The sequence below is a fragment of the Monodelphis domestica genome, chromosome 4 (assembly GCF_027887165.1).
Source record: "Monodelphis domestica isolate mMonDom1 chromosome 4, mMonDom1.pri, whole genome shotgun sequence".
NCBI lineage: Eukaryota > Metazoa > Chordata > Mammalia > Didelphimorphia > Didelphidae > Monodelphis > Monodelphis domestica.
Genome location: NC_077230.1, coordinates 446218664 through 446241932, shown reverse-complemented (window position 1 = coordinate 446241932; position 23269 = coordinate 446218664). Strand labels below are relative to the sequence as shown.

At 39.6% G+C, this 23269-nt stretch overlaps 1 protein-coding gene across 1 annotated transcript; it reads right to left on the bottom strand.

Moving 5' to 3' along the window:
* Nucleotides 1-209: 209 nt before the first annotated feature.
* LOC130459045 (zinc finger protein 883-like) lies at nt 210-16283 on the bottom strand. The gene is made up of 4 exons (XM_056826302.1): nt 16251-16283; nt 11833-12027; nt 10705-10831; nt 210-3583 (listed from the first exon to the last, which is right to left on the bottom strand). Exons 1-4 carry the CDS (start codon nt 16281-16283, stop codon nt 2154-2156), a joined length of 1785 nt encoding a protein of 594 aa, XP_056682280.1. The 3' UTR covers nt 210-2153.
* Nucleotides 16284-23269: the final 6986 nt, after the last annotated feature.

Here is a 23269-nt window from a genome sequence, read left to right as displayed (position 1 = left end):
AAGCAGGCTCACAGCAACAGCAGCACTGGATATGGGAGCAGAAGCAGTGGGAGGAGGAGCGGCAAAAGCAGCAGAGGCTTTTAAAACTAATCTCTATTTTTGTCTATTAAAAAAATTGCTCTACCAACCTGGAGAGAAGCAAGGGTTCGAAATGCCTGACTTCTGGTCAACACAATTTAAAATTTAAATTAATAGCCAATAACTCCATGTATATTTTATAAAGTTTATTAATAATCACTTGAAGTAGAAAGAAAATAAACTAAAAGAAATAGAAGTTCAAATCTAATTATCCTACAATAAGTAAACATATATATGTAGATTCTCCTGGCTGGCATAAAGCCCACATCCTCAGCCGCAATCACAGGGAGAAGATTGAGAGGCAGGGTAACACGCAAACTTTATCACCAAAACGTAATGACGTAACATGAGAAGTGTTCAGCTGGGATCTGGAGTTCTGAGGACCAAATCCTAATTATACAACAAAGAATAACCCCACATAAATGACCAGCATTTTTATAAATTTCGGACAAAAATCGGCAGTAAAACTTAGAGAAACTCCATTTACAATCACTCTAGACCATATGAAATATTTGAGAATCTTTTTGCAAACTCAGGTATTATATGAACACAACTACAAAACACTTGTCAAATAAATAAAGCTAGATCTAAACAATTGGAAAAACATTAATTGTTCATGGGTAGGATGAGCTAATACAAGAAAAATGACAATCCCACCCAAATTAATTTGCTTATTCGCTTTTTAAAGAATTAGAAAAACTTATAACAAAGTTCATCTGAAAGAACAAAAAATCAATATCAAAGGAACTAATGAAAAAATGTGAAGGAGAGGGGCTTAGCAGTACCAGATCTTAAATTGTACTAAAAAACACTGATCATCAAAACAATATGGTACTGGCTAAGAGACAGGAGGGTGGACCAATGGAATAGACTAGGGGTAAATGACCTCAGCAAGGTACTGTTTGATAAACTCAAACATCCCACTCATGGGGACAAGAACTCACTATCTGACAAAAACTGCTGGGAAAATTGGAAAACAGTATAGGAAAAATTAGGCTTAGATTAATTTTTCACAATTTATACCAAGATAAGCTCACAATGGGTATATGACTTAATCATGAAGAGTAATATTATCAGCAAATTAGAGGAACATGATATAGTGTACCTGTCAGATCTATGGGAAAGGAAGGAAATTTAAGAACAAACAAGAGATAGGGAACATTAAAAAATGTAAAATGAATAATTTTGCATATATTAATTAAAAAGTCTACATCAGTTCTCAATTCTTTCCAGGTCTCTCTAAGCTCCTTCTCCTCGTTAATGATGAAATAATAGGATTCCATTACAATCAGAAGCCAACATTTGCTCAGCCATTTCCCAATGCATGAGTTTCCTCTTAATTTCCAATATTTTCCTAACCCCAATAAGAGCATCTTTCCATTCTTAATATATGTGTGTGTGTGTGTGTGTGCTTGTGTGTGTGTGTATATATATTTCCTTTTTGTTTTTTAATGCCTTGTGGATGCAGTTTCAAATTGCCTTCTGCAGAATGGTTGAATTAGTTCACAACAACCCCAAAAGTTTTCCTTTTTCATCTTCTCACATCTCCTCCACATTTTGTCACTTTCCTTTTCTGTCATAACAAAATAGATGTGGGCTGATGCCTCAGACTTGTTACCATTTGTACTTCTCCAAATGAGTGATCACCCTCCTCTTGAGGAAACACATAAACCTGAACATAGTCATTATGTTTTGTTGCACTATAAATCCTCTGACGTGAAATAAGAGATTATCCCTTGCTGAAAGCCTTCCTACATCTGGAATACATCTGGAACTGATCTCTTCAGAAGATATTTTCTAGTATTGAAAGAGCTCTGGATTCTCCATTTCAATGTCTTTCTTCATTAATGACAGGAATAAGATTTCTATCCAAAAGGAATTCTTGCTTGAGAATAAGAGATGATTGTTGCCTGAAGGCCTTGCCACATTCATCATATTCCTAAAGTTTCTCTGTAGTGTGGATTCTTATGTTGAATAATGTAAGAGTGGAAACTATAAGCTCAGCTTCACTCATGAGGTTTTATTCCAATGGGGATTTTCTGACATGAAGCAACAGTGGAGCATTATGAGATAGGCTATCCGAATTTATTACATTCATAAGATTTCTCTCCGTTGTGGATTCTCTGATGGGCAGCAAGATAGCCCCTCCGTGTGAAAGCCTTTCCACACTGTGTACATTCATAAGGTTTCTCTCCAGTGTGGATTCTCTGATGTGTAGCAAGAGAGCTACTCTGTGTGAAAGGTTTCCCACATTGTATACATTCATAAGGTTTTTTTCCAGTGTGGATTCTCTGATGTGCAGCAAGAGAGCTACTCTCTGTGAAAGCCTTTCCACATTGTGTACATTCATAAGGTTTCTCTCCAGTGTGGATTCTCTGATGTTTAACAAGACTACTCCTCACTGTGAAAGTCTTTCCACACTGTGTACATTCATAAGGTTTCTCTCCAGAGTGGATTCTATGATGTGCAGCAAGACTTGCTCTGTGTATGAAAGCCTTTCCACATTGTGTACATTCATAAGGTTTCTCTCCAGTGTGGATCCACTGATGTGCAGCAAGATGACCCCTCTGTGTGAAAGGCTTTCCACACTGTGAACATTCATAAGGTTTCTCTCCACTGTGGATTCTCTGATGTGCAGCAAGATGGCCCCTCCATGTGAAAGGCTTTCCACACTGTGTACATTCATAAGGTTTCTCTCCAGTGTGAATTCTCTGATGTGCAGCAAGATCTCCCCTCCATGTGAAAGACTTTCCACATTCCATACATTCATAAGGTTTCTCTCCAGAGTGGATTCTCTGATGCTTATCAAGATTACCCCTCTGTGTGAAAGCCTTTCCACACTGTGTACATTCATAAGGTTTCTCTCCTGTGTGGATTCTCTGATGTGCAGCAAGCTTACCCCTCTCTGTGAAAGCTTTTCCACACTCTGTACATTCATAAGGTTTCTCACCAGTATGGATTCTCTGATGTCTAACAAGATTACCCCTCTGTGTGAAAGCCTTCCCACATTCTTTACATTGATAAGGTCTCTCTCCTGAGTAGATTATTTGATATGAGTTCTGACTGAAAGGTCTCGCACTTTTATTACTCACAGAAAGCATCTCTACATGTTTAATTTTTGGATGTCCTATAAGGTCTAAACTTGAGGCATAGGCAAGGCTCCCTTGGTTATCTTGATACAGGTTCAATTCAGGAGGTTTCTCATGTGACTGATTAAATCCTACTTTTTCAGGAAAGCATTTGGTGTATTCACTATCCACATAACAGTCATTACCTGAGATCAATTTCATATACGGATTTAGGACTGAATGTTGGCTGAATTTCTCTGCGACTTCATTAAATTCATAGTCTCTCTTTGGATTTTTATTTTCCTTGATTTTAGAGTCACAGATTTCTTTCAAAATGAAGTCACAGGGACCCTTATTCATGCCTCGTAGAGGACCAGATTCCTCCACAAATAGGCTCAGCATTGTAGACATCTCCGCTTCAAAATTAGTCTCTGCTTCTGAAGAAAAAAATAATGATATGAGCACAAAACAAGAGGACATACATAAACATGGAATATAACTTCTTTCCTCTGATGTCAGTAAAGTGATTTTTACTCTATTTCCCAAGGCCAAAAGGAATTTTCAAACTTAAAACGAGCAGAATCAGACTTTGGTCATCACTGCAAGATGGAAGATTTTAGAAATACACTGCAAAATGGAAGATTTTAGAAATACTTCCACATACAATAACAATGAAATCTCACAACAGATCTGTGACACAGACAAAACCAAGACTCTTATACTTCACAACTCATATCATATGTAAAGAATGGAGAAGAGACCTGACCAACTTCCTTGCAATTAGAATACAACTCATACTCTGTGCCTAAGCATGCTTTGTTCACAGTACTGGACAATCTTTGTCCATTTTCCTTTCTGTCCTTCCTTTTAGTCACTCATTGACTAATCTTATAATTTTGTTAATCTCATTTAAGTTTCCAGATATTTCGTTCCCATCATTCTTAGTAAATTTTATATGCTAAGCTGAGAAACAACTTCACAGTTTTAAATTCTCATGTAGCAATTATCAAAGTGCAATATAAGTTTTCTTCTTTTCTCTACAGATACAAAGATATTATGCCATTCAGTGCAGACCTACTATGTATTCATCTTATTTTACAACCTACCATATATTATGTCTCCTACTCTATTCTGAGTCCATCATGCATCTCTCACAAAATGAACAGTATAATTCAGGATTGGTCCTCCAACCCCTAAGTCTAGCACTCCCTTCACTACAACATATGAAATACTTTTGGGGTAACAATCCTTATACACCTGCTTTCACCTCATTACCCTGGACATAAAATCTTTGAGCCTTTTTTTCTCTAGCATCCATGTTGATTCCTCTCACTGAAAATAGGAGATAAAATTTGCTCTTGGAACTGGAAGCCCTGGACATAAGGAATAATGAAGGTATCAGGAAAGAAAAATAAAAAATTTGGTCCTCTTAATGGAAAAGGGGCAGGCAAACAAGACCTATAGAATGGTCTCTTGTTATTTCTTGTTATAGAATGTATTCCTTGTTGGGACATTTATATCAGGGCAGAGATTATGTAACAGATTTCCAATGAGAAAATTCCATCTAGATTTACCTCTTGTAATAGGATGGGCACATTCCAAAACCTCCATTATTTAGAAATTAAACACAGCTGGTAGTGAAGAGGTCAGAACTTGGAGCCAGAAAAAACAAATTTAATGAGATGGTATGTGGATGCCCTGGGGTTATTTATTTAAGTTATTTAACCTGTTACTTCATTTGCCTCAACTATGAATTGAGGACAATAAGAGGACAATTCCAATCAAACTCATAGGCACTTTGTGAAACTAATTATAACTATGAACTCTTTTACCTAGTAGAGCACATAGAGCAGGTATTTTTAAATGCTTATTGCCTTCAATTTCATTCCCATCATGAGGCCTGGAATTTGAGGGAAGAATGAAGGAGGAATAAGGATAAACCTGCTAGACTAGGTAGAATTAGGGGATGGGAGCTACAGTTTCATACTTCTTTTTAAATTTTATTTCCATATTGTTTCATTTTAGAAGTGAATAATCATATAAAATGACAACTTCAAAACAATAACCCAAATAAACAACTGAAAAACCATATTTTCTCATCTGCATTCCAATTCCAACAGTTCTTTCTCTGGAGGCATTCTTTGTCACAAGTCCCTCAGAATTGTACTGGATGGTCGTATTACTGAGTAGTCAAAGCTGTCACAGTTGAACATTCCATAACATTAGTGTTACCGTGTATAATATTGTCCTGGTTCTACTTATTTCCCTCTGCATCAGTTCATGGGGGTCATCCCAGCACTTTCTGAAATCATGTTGTTTGTCATTTCTTACAACACAATAGTATTCCATCACCTTCACATATGACAATTTGTTCAGCCCTTTGTCAACTGATAGACACCCTTTCAATTTCAAATTCTTTGCTACCACCAAAAGAGCAGCTACAAATAATTTCCTACAAGTAGTTCCTTTCCTTTTTTTTCTGATCTCTTTGGAGCACAGACCCAATAGTGGTATTACTGGATGAAAAGGTATACATTGTTTTGTAGAGCTTTGGGAGTCATTCCAGATTGCTCACCAGAAAGGATGGATCAGTTCACAAATCCAACAGCAAGGTATTAAGTGTCCCAATTTTGCCACATCCCCTCCAATCTCTGTCACTTCTCTTTAGTGTCATATTGGCCAATCAGTTAGGGGTGAGGTAATACTTCAGAGTTCTTTTAATTGACTTCCCTAATCAAGAGATATTTACAATACTTCTTCATATGATTATTGACAGCTCTGATTTCTTCACCTGAAAACTGCAGATAAGTGGACAGAATTTGAAAGAATTAAGCAAAATGAGGAAGAGACATCCCCCAGATTCATGGACAGAATAACTGAGTTGGTTACGTTGGTTTGGTTTGTTCCTAAATAGTTTAAAAGTTACTATACTCAAAATTATTCGTTTTACATCTTATAATGTTCTCTATCTCCTTTTGTCAGAAATTCTTCCTTTCTCCATAGATTGGTCAGGCAGACAATTCTATGTTCCCTGAATATACTTATAATATCACCCCTTATGTCTAAATCACATGCCCATTTAGACCATATCTTTTATAAGATATGAGCTATTGGTTTATACCTAATTTCTCTTCCTTTGGACTGACACGTGGTGAGTGAAAAGGCTGGCTCATTTCCTGGATTTTCTGAAAAAAAAAAAAACTAGGCTCAGGAGAGACTTGCCTCGAGAGACTTCCTCTGGTCCTTGGCTTTGCAGAGTCCGGCTGAAACTAACTCTCCCTGCCCAGGCTGAACCAGGGGCTGGGTGTAAATTACTTAGTGCTTAGGCTAGCTATCTTACCCTATCCTCTCTCTGATATTTTTTTACTTAACTCTTTCTATATTTTGAAAATAAATCTCTTTGGAATAAATTAAATTCCCAGCGACCCTATTCTTAAATAATCCAGGCCAACCTTTTTGTAAAATAAGCCCTTTTCTCCCCTTACAAGATGAAGAAATCACAACCATCAATAATGACATGAAATAATGCTTTCAATCCCTCCTGAAGAGAGAAATACAAATCAAAACAATTCTGAGGTACCACCTCATAGATAGCAAAGTGGCCAATATGACAGTAAAGGAAACTAATAAATGTTCAAGGGGATGTGGCAAAATTGGGACACTAATGAATTGCTGGTGGAGTTGTGAATGGATCCAATCATTTTGGTAGGCAATTTGGAATTATTGCCCAAAGGGCTTTAAAACAATGAATGCCCTTTAATCCAGCAATACTGCTATTAGATTTGTGTTCCCAATTGAGTTAAAAAAAAAAAGGGAAAGGACCTGTATGTACAAAAATATTTATAGCTGAAAATGGGGTGGGGTGGTCTCTCCGTCGGGGAATTGCTGAACAAACTGTGGCATATGATGATGATGGAATAATTAATAGACTGATTTCTATAAGAACTTAAAAGACCCACAGGAACTGACAGGGACTGAAATAAGCAGAACCAGGAGAACAATGTACACAGAAAGTGAATTGCTACTAAAAGGAATACAATGATACAGGACATTCTGAGGGACTTATGACAAGGAATGCTATTCACATCTAGAAAAAGACCTGTGGGAGTAGAAATCCAGAATAAATCATGTGACTTAACACTTGTTTACATGGGTCTTGATTTTAAAAGATTGCTTTATTACAAAAATCAATATAGAAATAAGTTTCGAGTGATAATACAGATACAACTCAGTGCAATTGCTTCTCAACTCCAGGATTGGAGAGGGAAGAGGGGACGGAGACAATATGAATTATATAAGTATGGAAAGAAAATTAAAATTAAAAAGAAACAGAAAAACCTATAAAGATCTACATGAACTGATACAAGTGAAGTGAGCAGAACCAGGAGAACACTATACACAGTAACAGCAATACTGTATGATGATCAATTGTGCTCTTCTCTGCAGTACAATGAACCAAGAAAATTCTGAAGGACTTATGATGAAAAATGGTATGTACTTTCAGAGAAAGAACAAATTGGGGTCTGAATGCAGATCAATACAGACTGTTCTCCAATTTTTTTATTTGTACATGTTCTTATTTAGGATTTTAGCTTATAGGAGTCTCCTCACAACATGACTAATAAGGAAATGTGTTTTGTATGATGGCATATGTATAAACTGGATCAAATTGCTCATCATCTGAGGGAGAAGAGGACAGTTTGGGTCTCAAAACTTTGGAAAACATGTTAATAATTATTATTACATGCAATTACAGAAAAAATAAAACAGCTTATTGAAAAAGCTTGCATTTCTAGTACAATATTAAATAATAGTGGAGATAATATGCATTCTTGATCTTGCTTCAGTTCTGATCTTAATGGGAAGGCTTCTAACTGATCTCCAATGCATATGATATTGGCTGGTGTTTTTAGACAGATACTACTTTTTATTTTAAAGGATGGCCATTTTATTGTTTTGCTTTCTAGGGTTTTTAAGAGGAAGGGGTATTGTATATTGGCAAAGGGCTTTTCTTCATCTATTGAAACAATTGTGTGATTTCTGTTAAGACTACTTATTGATATGGTCAATTATGCTAAGTTCTCCTAATATTAAACCAGCTTTGCATCCCTGGTATAAATTCTACCTGGCCATAGAGAATAAACTTTGTGAGATGTCTAAGATTTTTTCTGTCTATTTTATTAATATAAGTATTTGTGGATATAAATTTTCAACCAGGCACTGATTTGGTTACATCCCACAACTTCTGATATGTTGTCTCCTCACTGTCATTCTTTTATGATATCATTGATTGTTTCCATCATTTGTTTGTTGACCCACTCCTTTTGACCAATTGGATCATTCAGTTTCCAATTAGATTTAAACTTTTCTTTTGTAAGAAGGGAAGAAGAGAAATTGGTTGCAAACAGGTGAAAGCAAAAGATTTTGCTCAGAGAGATTTGCTGGAGTTGGCCACATGCTGTGGAAGATATGTCAAATTCTGGAACACGGAGAAAGGATAAAGGTGGACAACAGCAGTTACTGGGGACTCTTAGACTTCCTATTGCTGGGACTATTTGGACCTGGAATTTCCTCTCTATCTCTTTGAACTGAGGAGGTTTTGTTTTCCTATGCCCTGAAGCAGAAGATACCAAATCTGATGTTCCTATCTGGAGAAACCCTTCATTGCTTGAGATTCAATGGTGTTTCCTGCATACTGAAGATATGCTCTGAAGATCTGTGACCAGCTAGCCTGTACAAACAGTCTGGGGTGTGGAGGCCAGAAACCAACTTCAGCCTAATGCAACAAGGGTTGAACCCTGACATAAAGGGTCCGCACTGGAGCTATTCAGAATACCTGTTTATCCTGCAAAAGTAATCTGGGAGGATTAAGTAAAGTCAGGTTAGCCAATCAGCCCTGGGAATTTAGACAGTCAGGTCATGGCCTAGAGAGTGCAGAAGCAAATGAAATCTCCATGTAGAGATCGTAGAGAGTGAGTGATAAATTAGAACCCTTAGAGTTAGGGAATCCTAATTTCTTAATCCTCCTTTTCATATTATCGTGTTTCCAACAATAAATCCCTATCCTGTTTTTTTAAAATCTGTCTGGTAGTCTGAGCAGCTAACTGGTCGTGGTGAAGCAGGCTGACAGGCCTCCCTCATTGTGGGGTACTTAGGAACCAGCTTAACCTTGATATCTCAATATTATAAACATCATCCCATTAAGGATCTAGATATTTCACTTGCCATTAATTCTTTCATTGCATTATGATCTGAAAAGGTTATAGTTATTACTTCTGCATTTTTGTATTTCATTGTGAAGTTTTCATGGTCTTTTGTGTATATTGCATATGCACCTGAAAGGGGGGCATATTCCTTTTCCATTTCATTCCGTTTTGCTCTATTTATTTATTAAATGTAAGTTGTCTAAAATTTTATACACTTCCTTTATTCCTTTCTTATTTTTTGGCGAGTTCTGATGAAGGTAGGTTGAGATCCCCTACCAGTAGTTTTATTAGCAAGTTCCTCCTTATTCTCCTTTAGTTTCTAAAATTTTAAACTTTAAAAATCTGGAGACTATCAGTTGGTGCATATAAGTTAAGAACTAATATGGTCTCATCTATACTACCCTTTTTATCAAGATATAATTATCAACCTTATCTCTTAATCATATCTATTTTTGCTCTAGCTTTGTCTGAGATCATAATTGCTACTGTTGCTTTTCTTATTTGAGTTGAAGTCTAATAGTTTCTCCTCAATCCCCTTCCCTTTACTCTCTGTATTCCTACCTTCAAAGGGGGAGCATGGGAGGCACTAATAAAGGCTAAATAAGGATCCAGGGTCTTGAATTTGCCCTCAACCCAGTTATGGGATGTGGAGCAGTATTCAGGGATTGGATTTTCTGTGATCCCCTTTGCCCCGTTTTAAATCCAATTCCTCTTGGTCCCCAGAAAGAGACCCTTTCTGCCAACCTTTCAAGTTGTTTTCCTCAGGAGCCTGACCTTACTCTAACCCTTGTTCATTCTATTAGGCTAGAATTCTCAAAGCACTCTTTTAAAGTTTGTTAGAGATTCTCAGGGTATTTGAAGGATTGGCTTCTGCTCTGCTGCCTTCTTGGCACTGCCTGCCCCATTAATATTCCTAAATACCACTCATCCAACATGGGAAGGGGTTGCTTTGCAGATAAAAGTGTCACATTCAATGGCCAACTACAAGAAAAATCTGCCTTGATGTTAACAGAGAATTTGCACACAAAATTAAGGTCTAATTAGAAGGTCAATTAGATGACTTTTGTGATTAACTTCAAGAATGTAAATCTGTAACACTGTTTTAAGTTTTCACCTGAAGCTACCTAAAATAGAAGAGAGACAATTTTAGAAGCAAGAAAGTCCCAGCTTCCCATCACAGAATTCAAAGACTTTTTTTTTTTTAAATAAAACCAGGAAGGGGAACACTGCGCAGAGATAACATTTTTACTTTTTAAATTATTGACAAAGGCTTAATATCCTGTACCTTTTTCATGGAATGAAGACATTCCCTTAATGGCAGATTTAGAGTTAACAGAGGAAATGGTCCTTACCCACAAAGAGTAGATTCTGCACATTCTCCAGCACGACCTCCCTGTACAGCTCTTTCTGAGAATGGTCCAACAGGCACCACTCCTCCTGGGTGAAGTCCACAGCCACATCCTTGAATGTTATTGACCCCTAAACCAGCAAAAGTCACAAGATTTAGAGCTGAGTCTGCAGAATTCATCCAAGCCAGGCCTCATCAACTAACTTGAAGAAAGTGAAGCACACAAGGGACTCACCCCAAACTCTTCACCTTAAAGAGTGTCAGAGCCAGCTCTGGAGATCAGTCATTCAGAGCCTAATGGAACACTGACAAAGACTGACCACGCACTAGGCCATAGAGGCCGTCTCAACAAAAACCTTTCCAAGGAAGTTTGTTTCTTCCTCCTTTTCAGAACATTTGGATAATGTGCGAAACAAGTGTCCTCTCACAGCTCCAACCACGACCTGCTGCAGCTTTTTCTGGCTGTCTCTCTTTTCTAATCACCAAAAGTTATTTGGGTTGTTAGTGTTACACAAGGCTGCAAACCTAAAGCACTGTGGGATGACTCCCCCCCCCCCCCCCCCTTAGATTTCCTTGTGAGCCCCCTGAGAGCAGACGCAGCATCTCTCCCTTCTGGCCTCCCTTCGTGTCTTCCTCTTTCTTCCCCTTTGGCCATCCTCAGCAGCCGGTGAGGCCAGGGAGCTCCTGGCATTGTGGACAGCCTCAGTGTTGGGCTGAACGCGGGGAAGATACAGCCTTTGACGACTCCTGCTCCAAAGTGCTCCACACTGTCCATGTACTGCGATCCACTCCTTCGCCAAGTCAGACACGCACACCTCGCTCTTGTTTTTCCATGATTTCTCACTTTAACGTCATGGACAGCCTCCTTCTCCCCCTCAGCACTGCCCTTGGCACTCACGTTCTTAGGACCCGTGGTTAAAAGGTAAGGAATTTGCCCAAAAAACTGATAATACAGAAAAGTAAAGGAGAAAGCAAAAGCAATGCAATACAGATGCTCGCAGGGCCAGACAAACACTGAACTAGACCAGACAGCCTCGTGTCACTCGTGAAACCGAACGTCCGGCAGGCTGTCTAGTGGAGGGTGACGGAAGCTCGTGATCCAAATATCCGCTCGTGACTCAAATGCTCGTACCTCCAGTTCCTCGTGACTGCAGGTGCTCCTGACCAGGGACCCCTGGATGGCTCCAGAGGTAGGAAATCGGGCTGACAGGCTCTTTGACTTAAGCCTGTGGCCCAAAGCTCCTACCAAGCCCACCACCCCGGGCTGCACGTAGGACAGAAGACAGTCAGGCAGCAGTACAGGACGCCCATCTCCCAGGCACAATGGCTTAGGTCAGGCCTCCTGAGCTGTGGGAGGTGACTGACGATGACCTGGATAGGGATTGTCAGCTGAAGATCAGACCCGGAAGTCATTGCAGAGGCATAGAAAGTCATAATAAAGGATATTGGCTACCCCCCATCCTGAGGATTCCTGCACTTCCCGGCTCATTCAGCACTTGGTCAGCAATTCAGAACTGCCATGTGGAAGATTTCTGTTCATTCTATTTTCATTGGAACTCTTTCCTCTGCCAGAGGGAGGCCGGCCCTCTCCCAGTAAACCTATTTCTTCTTGGCTTGCAGATTCTGACTCTTATTAGTGTTTCTGCTGATGGAATTTTCCTCACAAGGGTGATCTCACCTCTGCTGAAGAAGTATTTCAGGTAATTATTAAGAGCTACTTTGTCCAACTACTTGGCAATAAATAGGACAACCTCGATGAAATGGGTGAATATTTACAAAAATATAAATTGCCTACTTTAAAAATACTTCAATAATCCCATCTCAGAAAAAAGAAGTTGAACAAGCCATCAAGGAATTCCCTAAGAAAAAATTCCCAGAGCCAGATGGATTCACAAGGGAATTCTATCATTTAAAGAACAACTAACCCCAATACTATACAAATTGGAGTCTCACCAAATTCTTGTTATGACAAAAATAGGGTACTGATTCCAAAGTCAGGAACATCAGAAAAAGAGAAAGAAAACTACAAACCAATCTCCTTCATGAACATAGATGCAAAAATCTTAAATAAAATATTAGCAAAGAGACTATAGTAAGTCACCACAAGAATTATTCACTATGATCAGGTAGGATTTATACCAGGAATGCAAGGATGGTTTAATATTAGGAAAACCATCCACATAATTGACCATTTCATTAACCAACAGAAATTACATGATTATCTCAAGAGATACAGAAAAAGCCTTTGACAAAATACAACATCTATTCCTACTGAAAACACTAGAAAGTATAGGAATAGCTGGGCCCTTCCTCAAAATAATAAACAATATATATATTAAAAACCACCAGCAAGTATCATCTGCAATAGGGACAAGTGTGAAGCTTTCCCAATAAGATCATGAGTGAAGTAAGGATGCCTATTATCACCTCTATTATTTAATATTGGGCTAGAAACACTAAAAGTAGTAATTAGAGAAGAAGAAAATAAGGTAGGCAATGAGGAAACTAAACCATCACTCTTTGCAGATATGATGGTATGCTTAAAGAATCCTAGAAAATCAACTAAAAGGCTAGTAGAAATATCAACAACTTTAGCAAACTTGCAGGGTACAAAATAAACCCACATAAATCATCGGGATTTCTATATATTTCCAACAACACTCCGCAGCAAGAGTTAGAAAGAGAAACTCCATTTAAAATCACTCTAAACAGTATGAAATTTTGGGGAATTTATTTACCAAGGCAAACAGGAATTATATGAAAACAACTACAAAATACTTTTCACACAATTAAAATGAGATCTAAACAAATGGAAAAACATGAATTGCTCATTGGTAGGATGAGCTAATTTAATAAAAATGATGTTCTTACCAAAATTAATTTAATTATTCAATGCCAAACCTATCAAATTTTTTTCAAGTTTACAAGAAAATTTCTTATAGAATTAAAAAAAATTATAACAAAGTTCATTTGGAAGAATAAAAGATCAAGAATATCAATGAAACTAATGAAAAAAGTGAAGATTGTGGCCTAACAGTACTAGAACTTTAAACATACTATGAACAAATATACAATATCATCAAAACGATATGGTACTGGCTAAGAGAAAGAAGAATCAATGGATCAACGGAATAGATATGGGGCAAATGAGCTCAGTAAGCCAGCGTTCCATGAACCCAAAGATTCCAGCTTTTGAGAAAAGAACTCACTATCCGACAAAAACTGCTGGGAAAATTTGAAAATAGTATGAGAAAAACTAGGTTGAGATCAACATGTCCCATCCTCAACCAAAATAAATTCAAAATGTATGGGGAAAGCCATATGACACAGTGGATTAGAGAGCCAGGCCCAGAGATGGGAGGTTCTGAGTTCAAATCTGGCCTCAGACATTTCCTAGCTGTGTGACCCTGGCCAAGTCACTTGACCCCCATTGCCTAGTCCTTAACACTCTTCTGCTTTGGAACCAATGCACAGTATTGATTCTAAGATGAAAGGTAAGGGTTTTAATTTTTCTTAAATGGATAAAAGACTTTATCTAATATAAAGAGTGAAATCATAAATGAGAATATAGAATAGTATACCTGACAGAGCTATGGGAGAGGAGGGAATTTAAGACCAAATAAGAGAGAACATTACAAAATGTAAAATGAATCATTCTGATTATATTAAATTTAAAAGGGTTTGTACAAACAAAACCAATGCAACCAAAATGAGAAGGAAAGCATCAAACTGGGAAAAAAATTTTAGAGCAAAACTCTTGACAAAAGTCTAATTTCCCAAATATATAAGGAAAGAAGACAACTGTACAAGAAATCAAGCCATTCCCCAATTGACAAGGGACATGAAAAGGCAGTTTTCACATAAAAAAATCAAAATGATCAATAATCACTTTAAAGTGTTCTAAATCTCTCCTAATGAAATGCAAATCAAAACAATTCTGAGGTACCATCTCACACCTACCAGTTTAGTCAATATGACAGTAAAGGAAAATAATATATGTTGGAGATGTGGTAAAATGGGGACTCTAACCCCTTGTTCTTGGAGTAGTGAACTGATCCAACCATTCTGGAAGGCAATGTGGAATTATGCTCAAAGGGCTTAAAAAGACTGCATGCCCTTTGATCCAGCTATAACACTGCTTGTTTGTATCCCAAAGAGATAATAATGAAAAACATTTGTACAAAAATATTTATAGCTGTGCTTTTTGTGGTGGCAAACAATTAGAAAACAAGAGGATGCCCTTCGATTGGGGAATGGCTGAACAACCTTTGGTATATGATGGTGATGGAATACTGTTGTTCTATAAGGATTGATGATCTGGACACTTTCCATATGAACTGGGAGAACCTCAATGAACTGATGCAGAGTGAAATGGGTAGAACCAGCAGAACATTAAAAAAAGAAAGTAAAACGCTGTAGAAAAATCCAATATAATGGACTTTGCTACTAGTAGCAGTGCAACAAGCTAGGACACTTCCTGAAGGACTTATGTAAAACAATGCTGTCCACCCTGATAGAAAAAACTATGGGAGTAGAATTGCAAAAGCAAAACATATGACATCACTTATCACATGTATTTATGGGGATGTCATTTGGGGTTTAGGCCTTTAAAAATTGCTGTATAACAAAAATGAATATGGAAATGGGTATCAAGTGACAACATTTGTCCAACTCAGTGGAATTGCTTGTCTGCTCTGGCAAGGGGGAGGAAAGAGGGGAGGGAAAGAAAATGAATCATGTAAACACTGAAAAAGATTGCTAAATTAATTAATTTTTTGGAAAAGATCCCTCTATTACAAATCTGAATAAAGAAATAGGTTTTGATCAATAATACTTGTACAACCCAGTGGAATTGTTTGTCAGCTCTAGGAGGGGGGAGGAAGAGGGAAGGGAGAGAATACAAATCATATAACCATGGGAAAATATTCCAAAAAATTTTTTAAAGAGTAAAAAATAAAGGAACCAAAATGAAAAATATTGAGAAAGCAACAGGTTAGAAAATCTTGTTAGGGTCAAGGTAAATCATTTTACTAGGAAAAGGAAAGATGTAAAGGTTCTGTAGGTTAAGTGCACTCTAAATTCTTGATAGTTAAGTAACGTTTGAAAAGCAGACCCCATGCTTTTTCTCCTACTAAAAACATGTCTTTTCCTGTCTGTGCTCTCACCTGATCTCACCCCAAACATCTTCCAAAGCCTCCCTGGCAGCCCTAACTGACCTGTTCAAACCCCAGAACCTGGAGGTCAAGAGCAGAGACTGTCTCTGGGCCATCCCTGGATGGTGGGACACACAGGCATCACCCTCTGATGGAGGGGATCATACTGGAGGGTGGATGAATAAATGTCTGCACTTGGGCCTGTCTGGAATCTGGACTGCCTCCTCCAGGCAGGGGCTACAGAGGCCCTGGAAAACCCCACAACACAGCTGAGGATTGTGGGTGACCCTTGAGGTCACACTGACAGCAAGCAGTGATGGTACCCCTGAAGGTGTAGAAAGACAAGTCTTAGTTCATGGGGGAGCTTGGCCAGGGACTGGGGATGGACTTCACTCACCTGGGAAGGGGGCCTCGGGGTCCCGGGGGCCATTCCCTCTGGCTCCAGGGTCTCTGCCTGGGTCAGACTGTGGTCCTTCAGAAGGTGAGAGCCCCAAGGTGGGCAGACTTCCTCTTTGCACACCTGTGGGGAATTAGGGAGGGGAGGGCTCAGAGGGGCTCCCAGAGCTCTTCCCTGGCCTCAGGGGAGACTCTTCCCTACAGGAGGGGACAGGGAGCCTCAGGCTTGGACAGAACCTAGGACTGGCCACGAAGAAGCCGCCCCACTCCCTCTGCTGCTCTCTCTGGCTTCATTCCATTCAGAAACTGCTTTGGGTGCGGAGGGTGGATTGAGGGAGACTCCTAGGAGGAAGAGGTTATGGGTAATGGGGGGGCCAAAGACGCTGGAGGGGGAGACGGACATCAGGTGGGGTTTGGGGGGAAACATGTTGGCATTTGTTCTGTGCCAGAGATCAGAGCTCCTTCCATGGCCTGTGGGCGCTGCACCCTGCTCCCAAACAGGCTCAGGTTGGCTGTTTCTCACCTTGGGCCTTTGAAAAAGGGCCTGGGCCAGCCCCGCCCCCATCTTGTGGCTGCACCCCCCTCCCCCAGCCTCCTGCGGGCTCCGGTGGGGGGAAATAGAGAACCCATTATCTCCTCTGCGGGAGGGCAAAGCCCTGTCATGGCTCCTTCTCCAGACAGAGCCGCCCCCGCCTGACACGGGCACTTCTGTCTTTGTCCATTTTCTATAGTTGTTTAAAGCTATAAACAGACACAGGGACACAAACAGGGACATCCACCTCCCCCCACCACACACATTTAAACGCTACTACAAACACCACCACCACCACCACCCCCGCCGCTCAGTCTCTCTGATAGCACATGCACAGGAGCTTCCCCCTTCTCCCTTCCCCCTCCCAACCCTCACCCCGACTCCCAGGCTCAGTTACCCGTAACTGCTCCACGCGGGTCTTCTCGCTTCCCAGGAGTTAGGGAGGAGACAGTCTCCACTGCAGAAGCTCCAGCTGCGACCTTTGCATCGACTCCCTCTCCTCCACTTCTCCAGGAAGAAAGTCCCAAACGGAAGCTGTGTAAACACTCCAAGAGCTGAGACCGCCCTCAAGAGATTCCCAGCATGCCTTGGGACTGCACAGAAGGAGGTGCCAAGACGGGTGAAGCCGGAATTCAGGCATTCTGGGAAATGGAGTCTTACTTCATACCTTTGGAGCCCTGCTGGAGGAGGGGCCACACACCAAGTGTTCCCAGTCTCCCTGGCTGCAGCCCGGTCCTTTTCCTTTCCTTTCTTTTCTGGTACTTTTAGCTTTGATCCTCCTGGGCCCCCTTCCTGTGATAAAGGAGGCGGCTCCAGAAGGAAACACAGAAACGTTTCTGAGGAGAACACAGACCGAGGGTGAGGAGGGGCCCAAGAAGCCCCTGAGCGCGACCTCCTCATTTCAGGGAGGACCGAACTGAGGCTGACAGGCTGGTCCTTGTCCTGAATGAGGGGCCAGAGAAGGGATGGTTCCGGTGCCGTATTGATCCTAATAGCAGCGCCCTGAAGCGGAAAAGGCCCACTTCCTGAATTTTAGGAACAATTACTATGTATTTCTCTGTCAGACCCGATCTGACATGTGATGCCATCTAGTCTATGGCTTGTTGAACTCAGGTCCTCTGAGGGTTCCTCATGGGGAACAGGAAGGAGGGAGAGGCCTGGCCTTCAGGACTACCAGCCACCTCCTTTCCCCTCTCAGCAGAGGCCATCAGAGGGGATCCTGGATCAGCCACTTCCTATGTGACTGTTTCTGAGGATCCAAACCTATGAGGTTGGGCTTGGAGGGCTGAGAGGGGTGAGAATGAGGAGGCAGATGGTAGAGGAGGGGCAATGGGGTTCGACCTTTTCTTCATAGAAATCATTGAGGAAATTCTTCCCTGTGCCCAGGCCAGAGCTAAGGAAAATGCAAACAGCCCAGGAAACATCAGTACCAAAATGAAGATCTTCCCTGGGCTCCAGCAGCTGAACTTCCAAAGGAGAATATGGGCCATTGAGGGGGCTTTTGCCTGGGAAAGTTCCTGGTCTGGAGATGGGGGCCTCAGGGCACAGACTGACATCCAGCATTCAGGTACAGGAACTGAGTGATTTGCTCTTAGTTGTTGTTGGCCGACCTGGAGAAGAGAAAGGACTGAGATGGCAAAGGAAGCCAAAACCAGGACTGGGCTGGGGGTTGTGCTAGTGAGAAATTGAGAATGATTTTGGAGCAGGAGTTTGGAGCAACTGAGTGATGACTTGTCAGTCAAACAAGAGTGTTCTATTTAGAATGTTACTGGGAAAGGCAGTTGGAAGTCAGACCAACTGCTGGCTGGATCCTTTTTGCCTTAAAAGAGGGAAGAAGGAGGTTTCCTCTCTGAATTTGGAAGACTGAAGAAAGAAGGACAAAAGTCCAAATAGCTCTCTCTGACTTGCTCTGTTGATGATAGTGAAAATTCCCACATGGAGAAACTGAACTGTTGACAATGTACCTCTTCCCAGCCCCTGGTGACCTGGTTCATTCCACAAAAATGTGTATGAAATTTTTGAATCTTGAGTGAAGCCCTACAAGTGAGTGAGTCTGGAAGGAGGAAAGAACTGAAAATGAGAGGGCATGCTCAATAAGCCCAGCAAGGCCTGAACACCTTTGCATGCTCTTCAGTCTATCTAAAACCTGTTTCTTGCGTTCTTGTCTAACACTATACCATCTTTTCTTGTACTAACTTCTTATAACCCATTATTGAGCCAATGCCCAACTTTTTTCCTAGATATCATCCAGGGGTCCTGCCTCTGGCTAGTGTTTACTCTTATGAATTTTAAAATCTCCATCTTGCTTGGTCTAGCACCCAAATTTGTGCATACCCACACATACATAGGAATGTGCTAGTCAATAACAAATCAGAAATAAATAACTGCCCACCTGGGCTGTCCTAAGCTAAGCTTGAGCTTAGATCTCATAGGAAATTATTTAAATCAAGAAGATTTAACTGATTCAACCATACAGCTGGCTGAAAGTAGTAAAGAAATGCAGAGTGATTCAGTAACAATAAACACCTTAGCTACACAGCCAGAAACATATGTATGGAGTACTGTGGGGAAGAATGAAGACACATATCCCAGTGATGCAGGAGGAAATGCAACTATACTAAACTTATTCCCAGAAGATAACATCATAGAGGGAAAGGTTTCTATCTCTACACAATCAAAACAGAGTAAAGATGAACAAAAACTTTAGGCTGATGATAGAGTAGAACCTATGAATGTTAGTAACAGCATTGCATATCTGCAAGAAACTAACCCCATACCATTAAATTTATCACCTCAAAACACGAATCTAAAGCTTATCAATGAGAAACAACCAGAAACAAATTTGGGAAACATAAAAGCTGGTGACCTCGGGTAGATCAACACAGAAAGCCAGAGTTAACAGCATCTGACACAAGTTTACATGGCACTGAACAAAATCCAATGAGTTATATAAGGATTACAAAATTCAATGACTCAGAATCAGAAACTGATTCAGAAGGAATACCAGATGGTGTAATAATAATAGACCAAGATAGTGATTTAGAACAAATACCTTATCAATTGTATAAGCTTTATGAGGAAGTAGACAAAGAGGGGGATGTGTGGGATACAAATGAGAAAATTGAATACCTGAAACCAGAACAATAAAAATCCTATGAATATGATGATAATAATGACATCTTTGGGCACAGAACAAGTTGTATACCATTGGAGGAACTTTATGCTAGATTATGAGTTGATAATGGAGAATATTTTATAGAGAAATTGAATTACATGGCTTGTAAAGATACTGATTATAAATGGGAAGGAGGATATTAAAGAACATTTAAAGAACAAACTGGAAGGGTGATAGATATACAATTTCACATGTATTCTCTAACTTCACAAATATGACAAATACTATCCATGCAGTAAGAGTAAAACGAAGATTAGTTGGAGTTCCATAGAGTAACATACAACACAAAATCTTATGAGAATGAAGACTAGTCTTAGGTAATGTGGAAAGGAAACAAGACTGACAGTTGGTGGGGGAAGGGGCAACTGGGAGTGGCAGTTACATCTTGTGACTACATACCCAAAGTTCAGGGCAAGTGGAGAGATTAAATAAAGACATCAAAATATTGGTAGGAAAATTTAGTGCAGAAACACCAAAAATGTTCAGACATTCTCCCTTTAGTTCTGTTCTATCTATGACCCAGTGGAGATTTGCACATCTCTCCATTTGAGATGCTATATGGACACACAATTTGGCAAGGAAGGACTTGTAAACCAGCTAACATTGCTATGATAGGTGGAGACTGTCAATTAACAAAATACATACAAGCTTTACAAACAAGAATAGCAGAGTTGCATGAAATGGGCTTGATACAACAAACAGTACTCCTGGATTACAATTTGCAAAACATCACACCAGGAGACATAGTATACTTTAAAATTTTCAATGGAAAATTGGCTACAGACATAAAATGGACTGGACCACATGAAGTATTGCTTAATCCCCCAACAGCTATAAAAATTGCAGGGAAAAACTCATGGTTCCACTGTTCCCACATAAAACCAGAAAATTTTGACATTACTGAAACAGACATAGAAGATAATTAGACAAAATATAGTGCTGAGAAATTAAAATAAAAACATGTTAACATCAGAAAAGTACACCACAAAGAAATAATAGTGGCACATAATGTTTGAGACAACTTTCCAGCCCAGAGGAAAAGCATCCCAGAAGAAAATATTTTAAACCAGCCCAGAGGAAAAACATCAAGAAAATCTGCTAGAGACAAGAAACAAAGAGGAAAAGCTAAGACTTTAAACTTTGTAAATTTGTTTATATAAGAAGAGGACAGATGGAAAACGAGACTTATATGTAAGACTGAGTATGTTGAAATATAAAACAAAAGTAATTTCATATATTAGAGAAATTGTAAAGATAATTTTAGGGTTGTGACTTAAAATCTAGATTTAATCTGCTGCCAGGGGAAATCCCAAATAAAATACCGGTCATTCTGGAAATTTATGGCAATTTAATTAATATAGAGGGAAGGAATTTAAGGAGGAGGGAAGAGGATATAGGATTTCTCCTGCCTGGCCTGTGCCAGGGGGAGTTCAAAATCCCTGCTTCTAGGTTTCTGAAGAAGATTAGAGGCTTCTAAGAGGATAAAGTTGGAAAGGTAAAGGAGGGGAACTCAGCCAGAAACTCACCACTGAAATGGACAATAGCTTGTAATCACGCTAAGATGCCAAAAGGCCCAGCACGCTGCTATCAGCCAACTCTCTGCTGCAAAAGGTACCAGAAAGAGGAAATGAGCCAATATATAGACCTTTCACTCTTGTGTCTCCTCCTCTAAATGCCCATTCTTTTTAGTTCTCATCTTCTTTGATTAGATTATATCTTTAGAGTTACTTAACACATCTTTGTTAAGTTCACCTTTTGTGAGTTACTTAACCTTTTTGTGATTAATTTAGCCTTCATAGTTACTTAACACATTTTTGTATTAAGATCTTAAAATAGACTTAGCTTAAAGTTCTAGCTTCACAATAAGGTAAGAGTTAAGTACCTTCAGTGTTCAATCAGGAGATTACAACTTAATCTTCCCCTAAAGTACATTCTAAGTAGGGTGGAGTAATTTAGAGTTCCCAAGACATTCCTGATTTTGTTAAACTAAGTATCTTCATTGTTACAATCAGGAAATAGCTAAATCCAATCTTCACAAAACAGCATGCATCACTACATAACTTGGAAGAAAGAAGAGATCCATCAGTCAACATGAGAAGTGGAAATCTGAAGAAACTTGATAAGTATTAATTCAACACAACACTATTAGACACAAAACAAAAATCACAAACTGACATATTGGGAGACCTTGTTTAAATAAACATGTGTCTTTATGCAAAATGTAAATATGTATATAGTGAGTTCCATAAGGCCTTGGGCAAATTTAAAGATCAATAGATATTTCTATTTGACTGATGTCAGGATGTGGAACAATGTATATTATTGTATTATATGTAAATAATCTCTATAAATAATATATATACTATAATTAGGTTAGTAACAGTGATAAAGTCTGTAAATATTTAGCATAGCATGTATATATGTTGTATATAAGATAATAGTTATAAGTAGGGAATAGATTAGGAGTAAGTTAACTTAAATATAGCATAGACAATTAGTTATACATAGGAATAGACAAGCTGCATTTGCAGATAGTAAACTTTTAATTGTTTATTGTAAAGCTGATGCTGAAATTGTGTTTTATGGATATACATATAGATGAGATAGTCTGCAAATAATTGTTGTTGGTTGTCTCTCAAACCGAGGATGACGATTGTCTTTGTGCGTTTTTGTGCACAAAGACACCTGTGCATGAAGATTTAAGTGGAAAAGTCATTACACAGAGACAGTCCCACTCTCTCGGCGTTGGAAGCCTGGGTCCATTGGCACGAAAAGTCGTTACACCTGGAGACCTCCTCAACTGCATTGGATGGCCGTGTTGTCTTTTGTGCTCCATCACGCCCTAAGCACTCCACAGTGCTTTGCTGCATTGCCATCTCAGCCGTTGAACCTTCTTGTTGGTTTCTTCCACCTGTTTTGCCAAAGCAGTATTCACATGCTGGGTGAGCAAAGCCCTAGTTCACCAGGGGTCGACGTCGACCTGATGGTTACCCTCACAAGGTTTAGCCGGCCTGTCGAAGCCGTTGCCCGGGGTGTGGCCGCTGCCTCATGCTAGTAGCTACGAGGAGCCACAAGTGAGAGCTGGGTGTCAGGTGAGGGTCAGTGGCTGGAGAGCTGCCCTAGAAGGGCACAACAAGCCCTCCATACCAGAGATATTACCCCTCCGTGAGCACCCCATATATATATAATAGGAAAACTATTTGTTTTAGTTAACTTAGCAAGAGTAAGTAGTATTAGCACTAAGATTCAAATTTCTTTGTAATGGTTTTGTTTAAACATTTATTGTACTGAATTTATTGTAAAACCCTAAAAC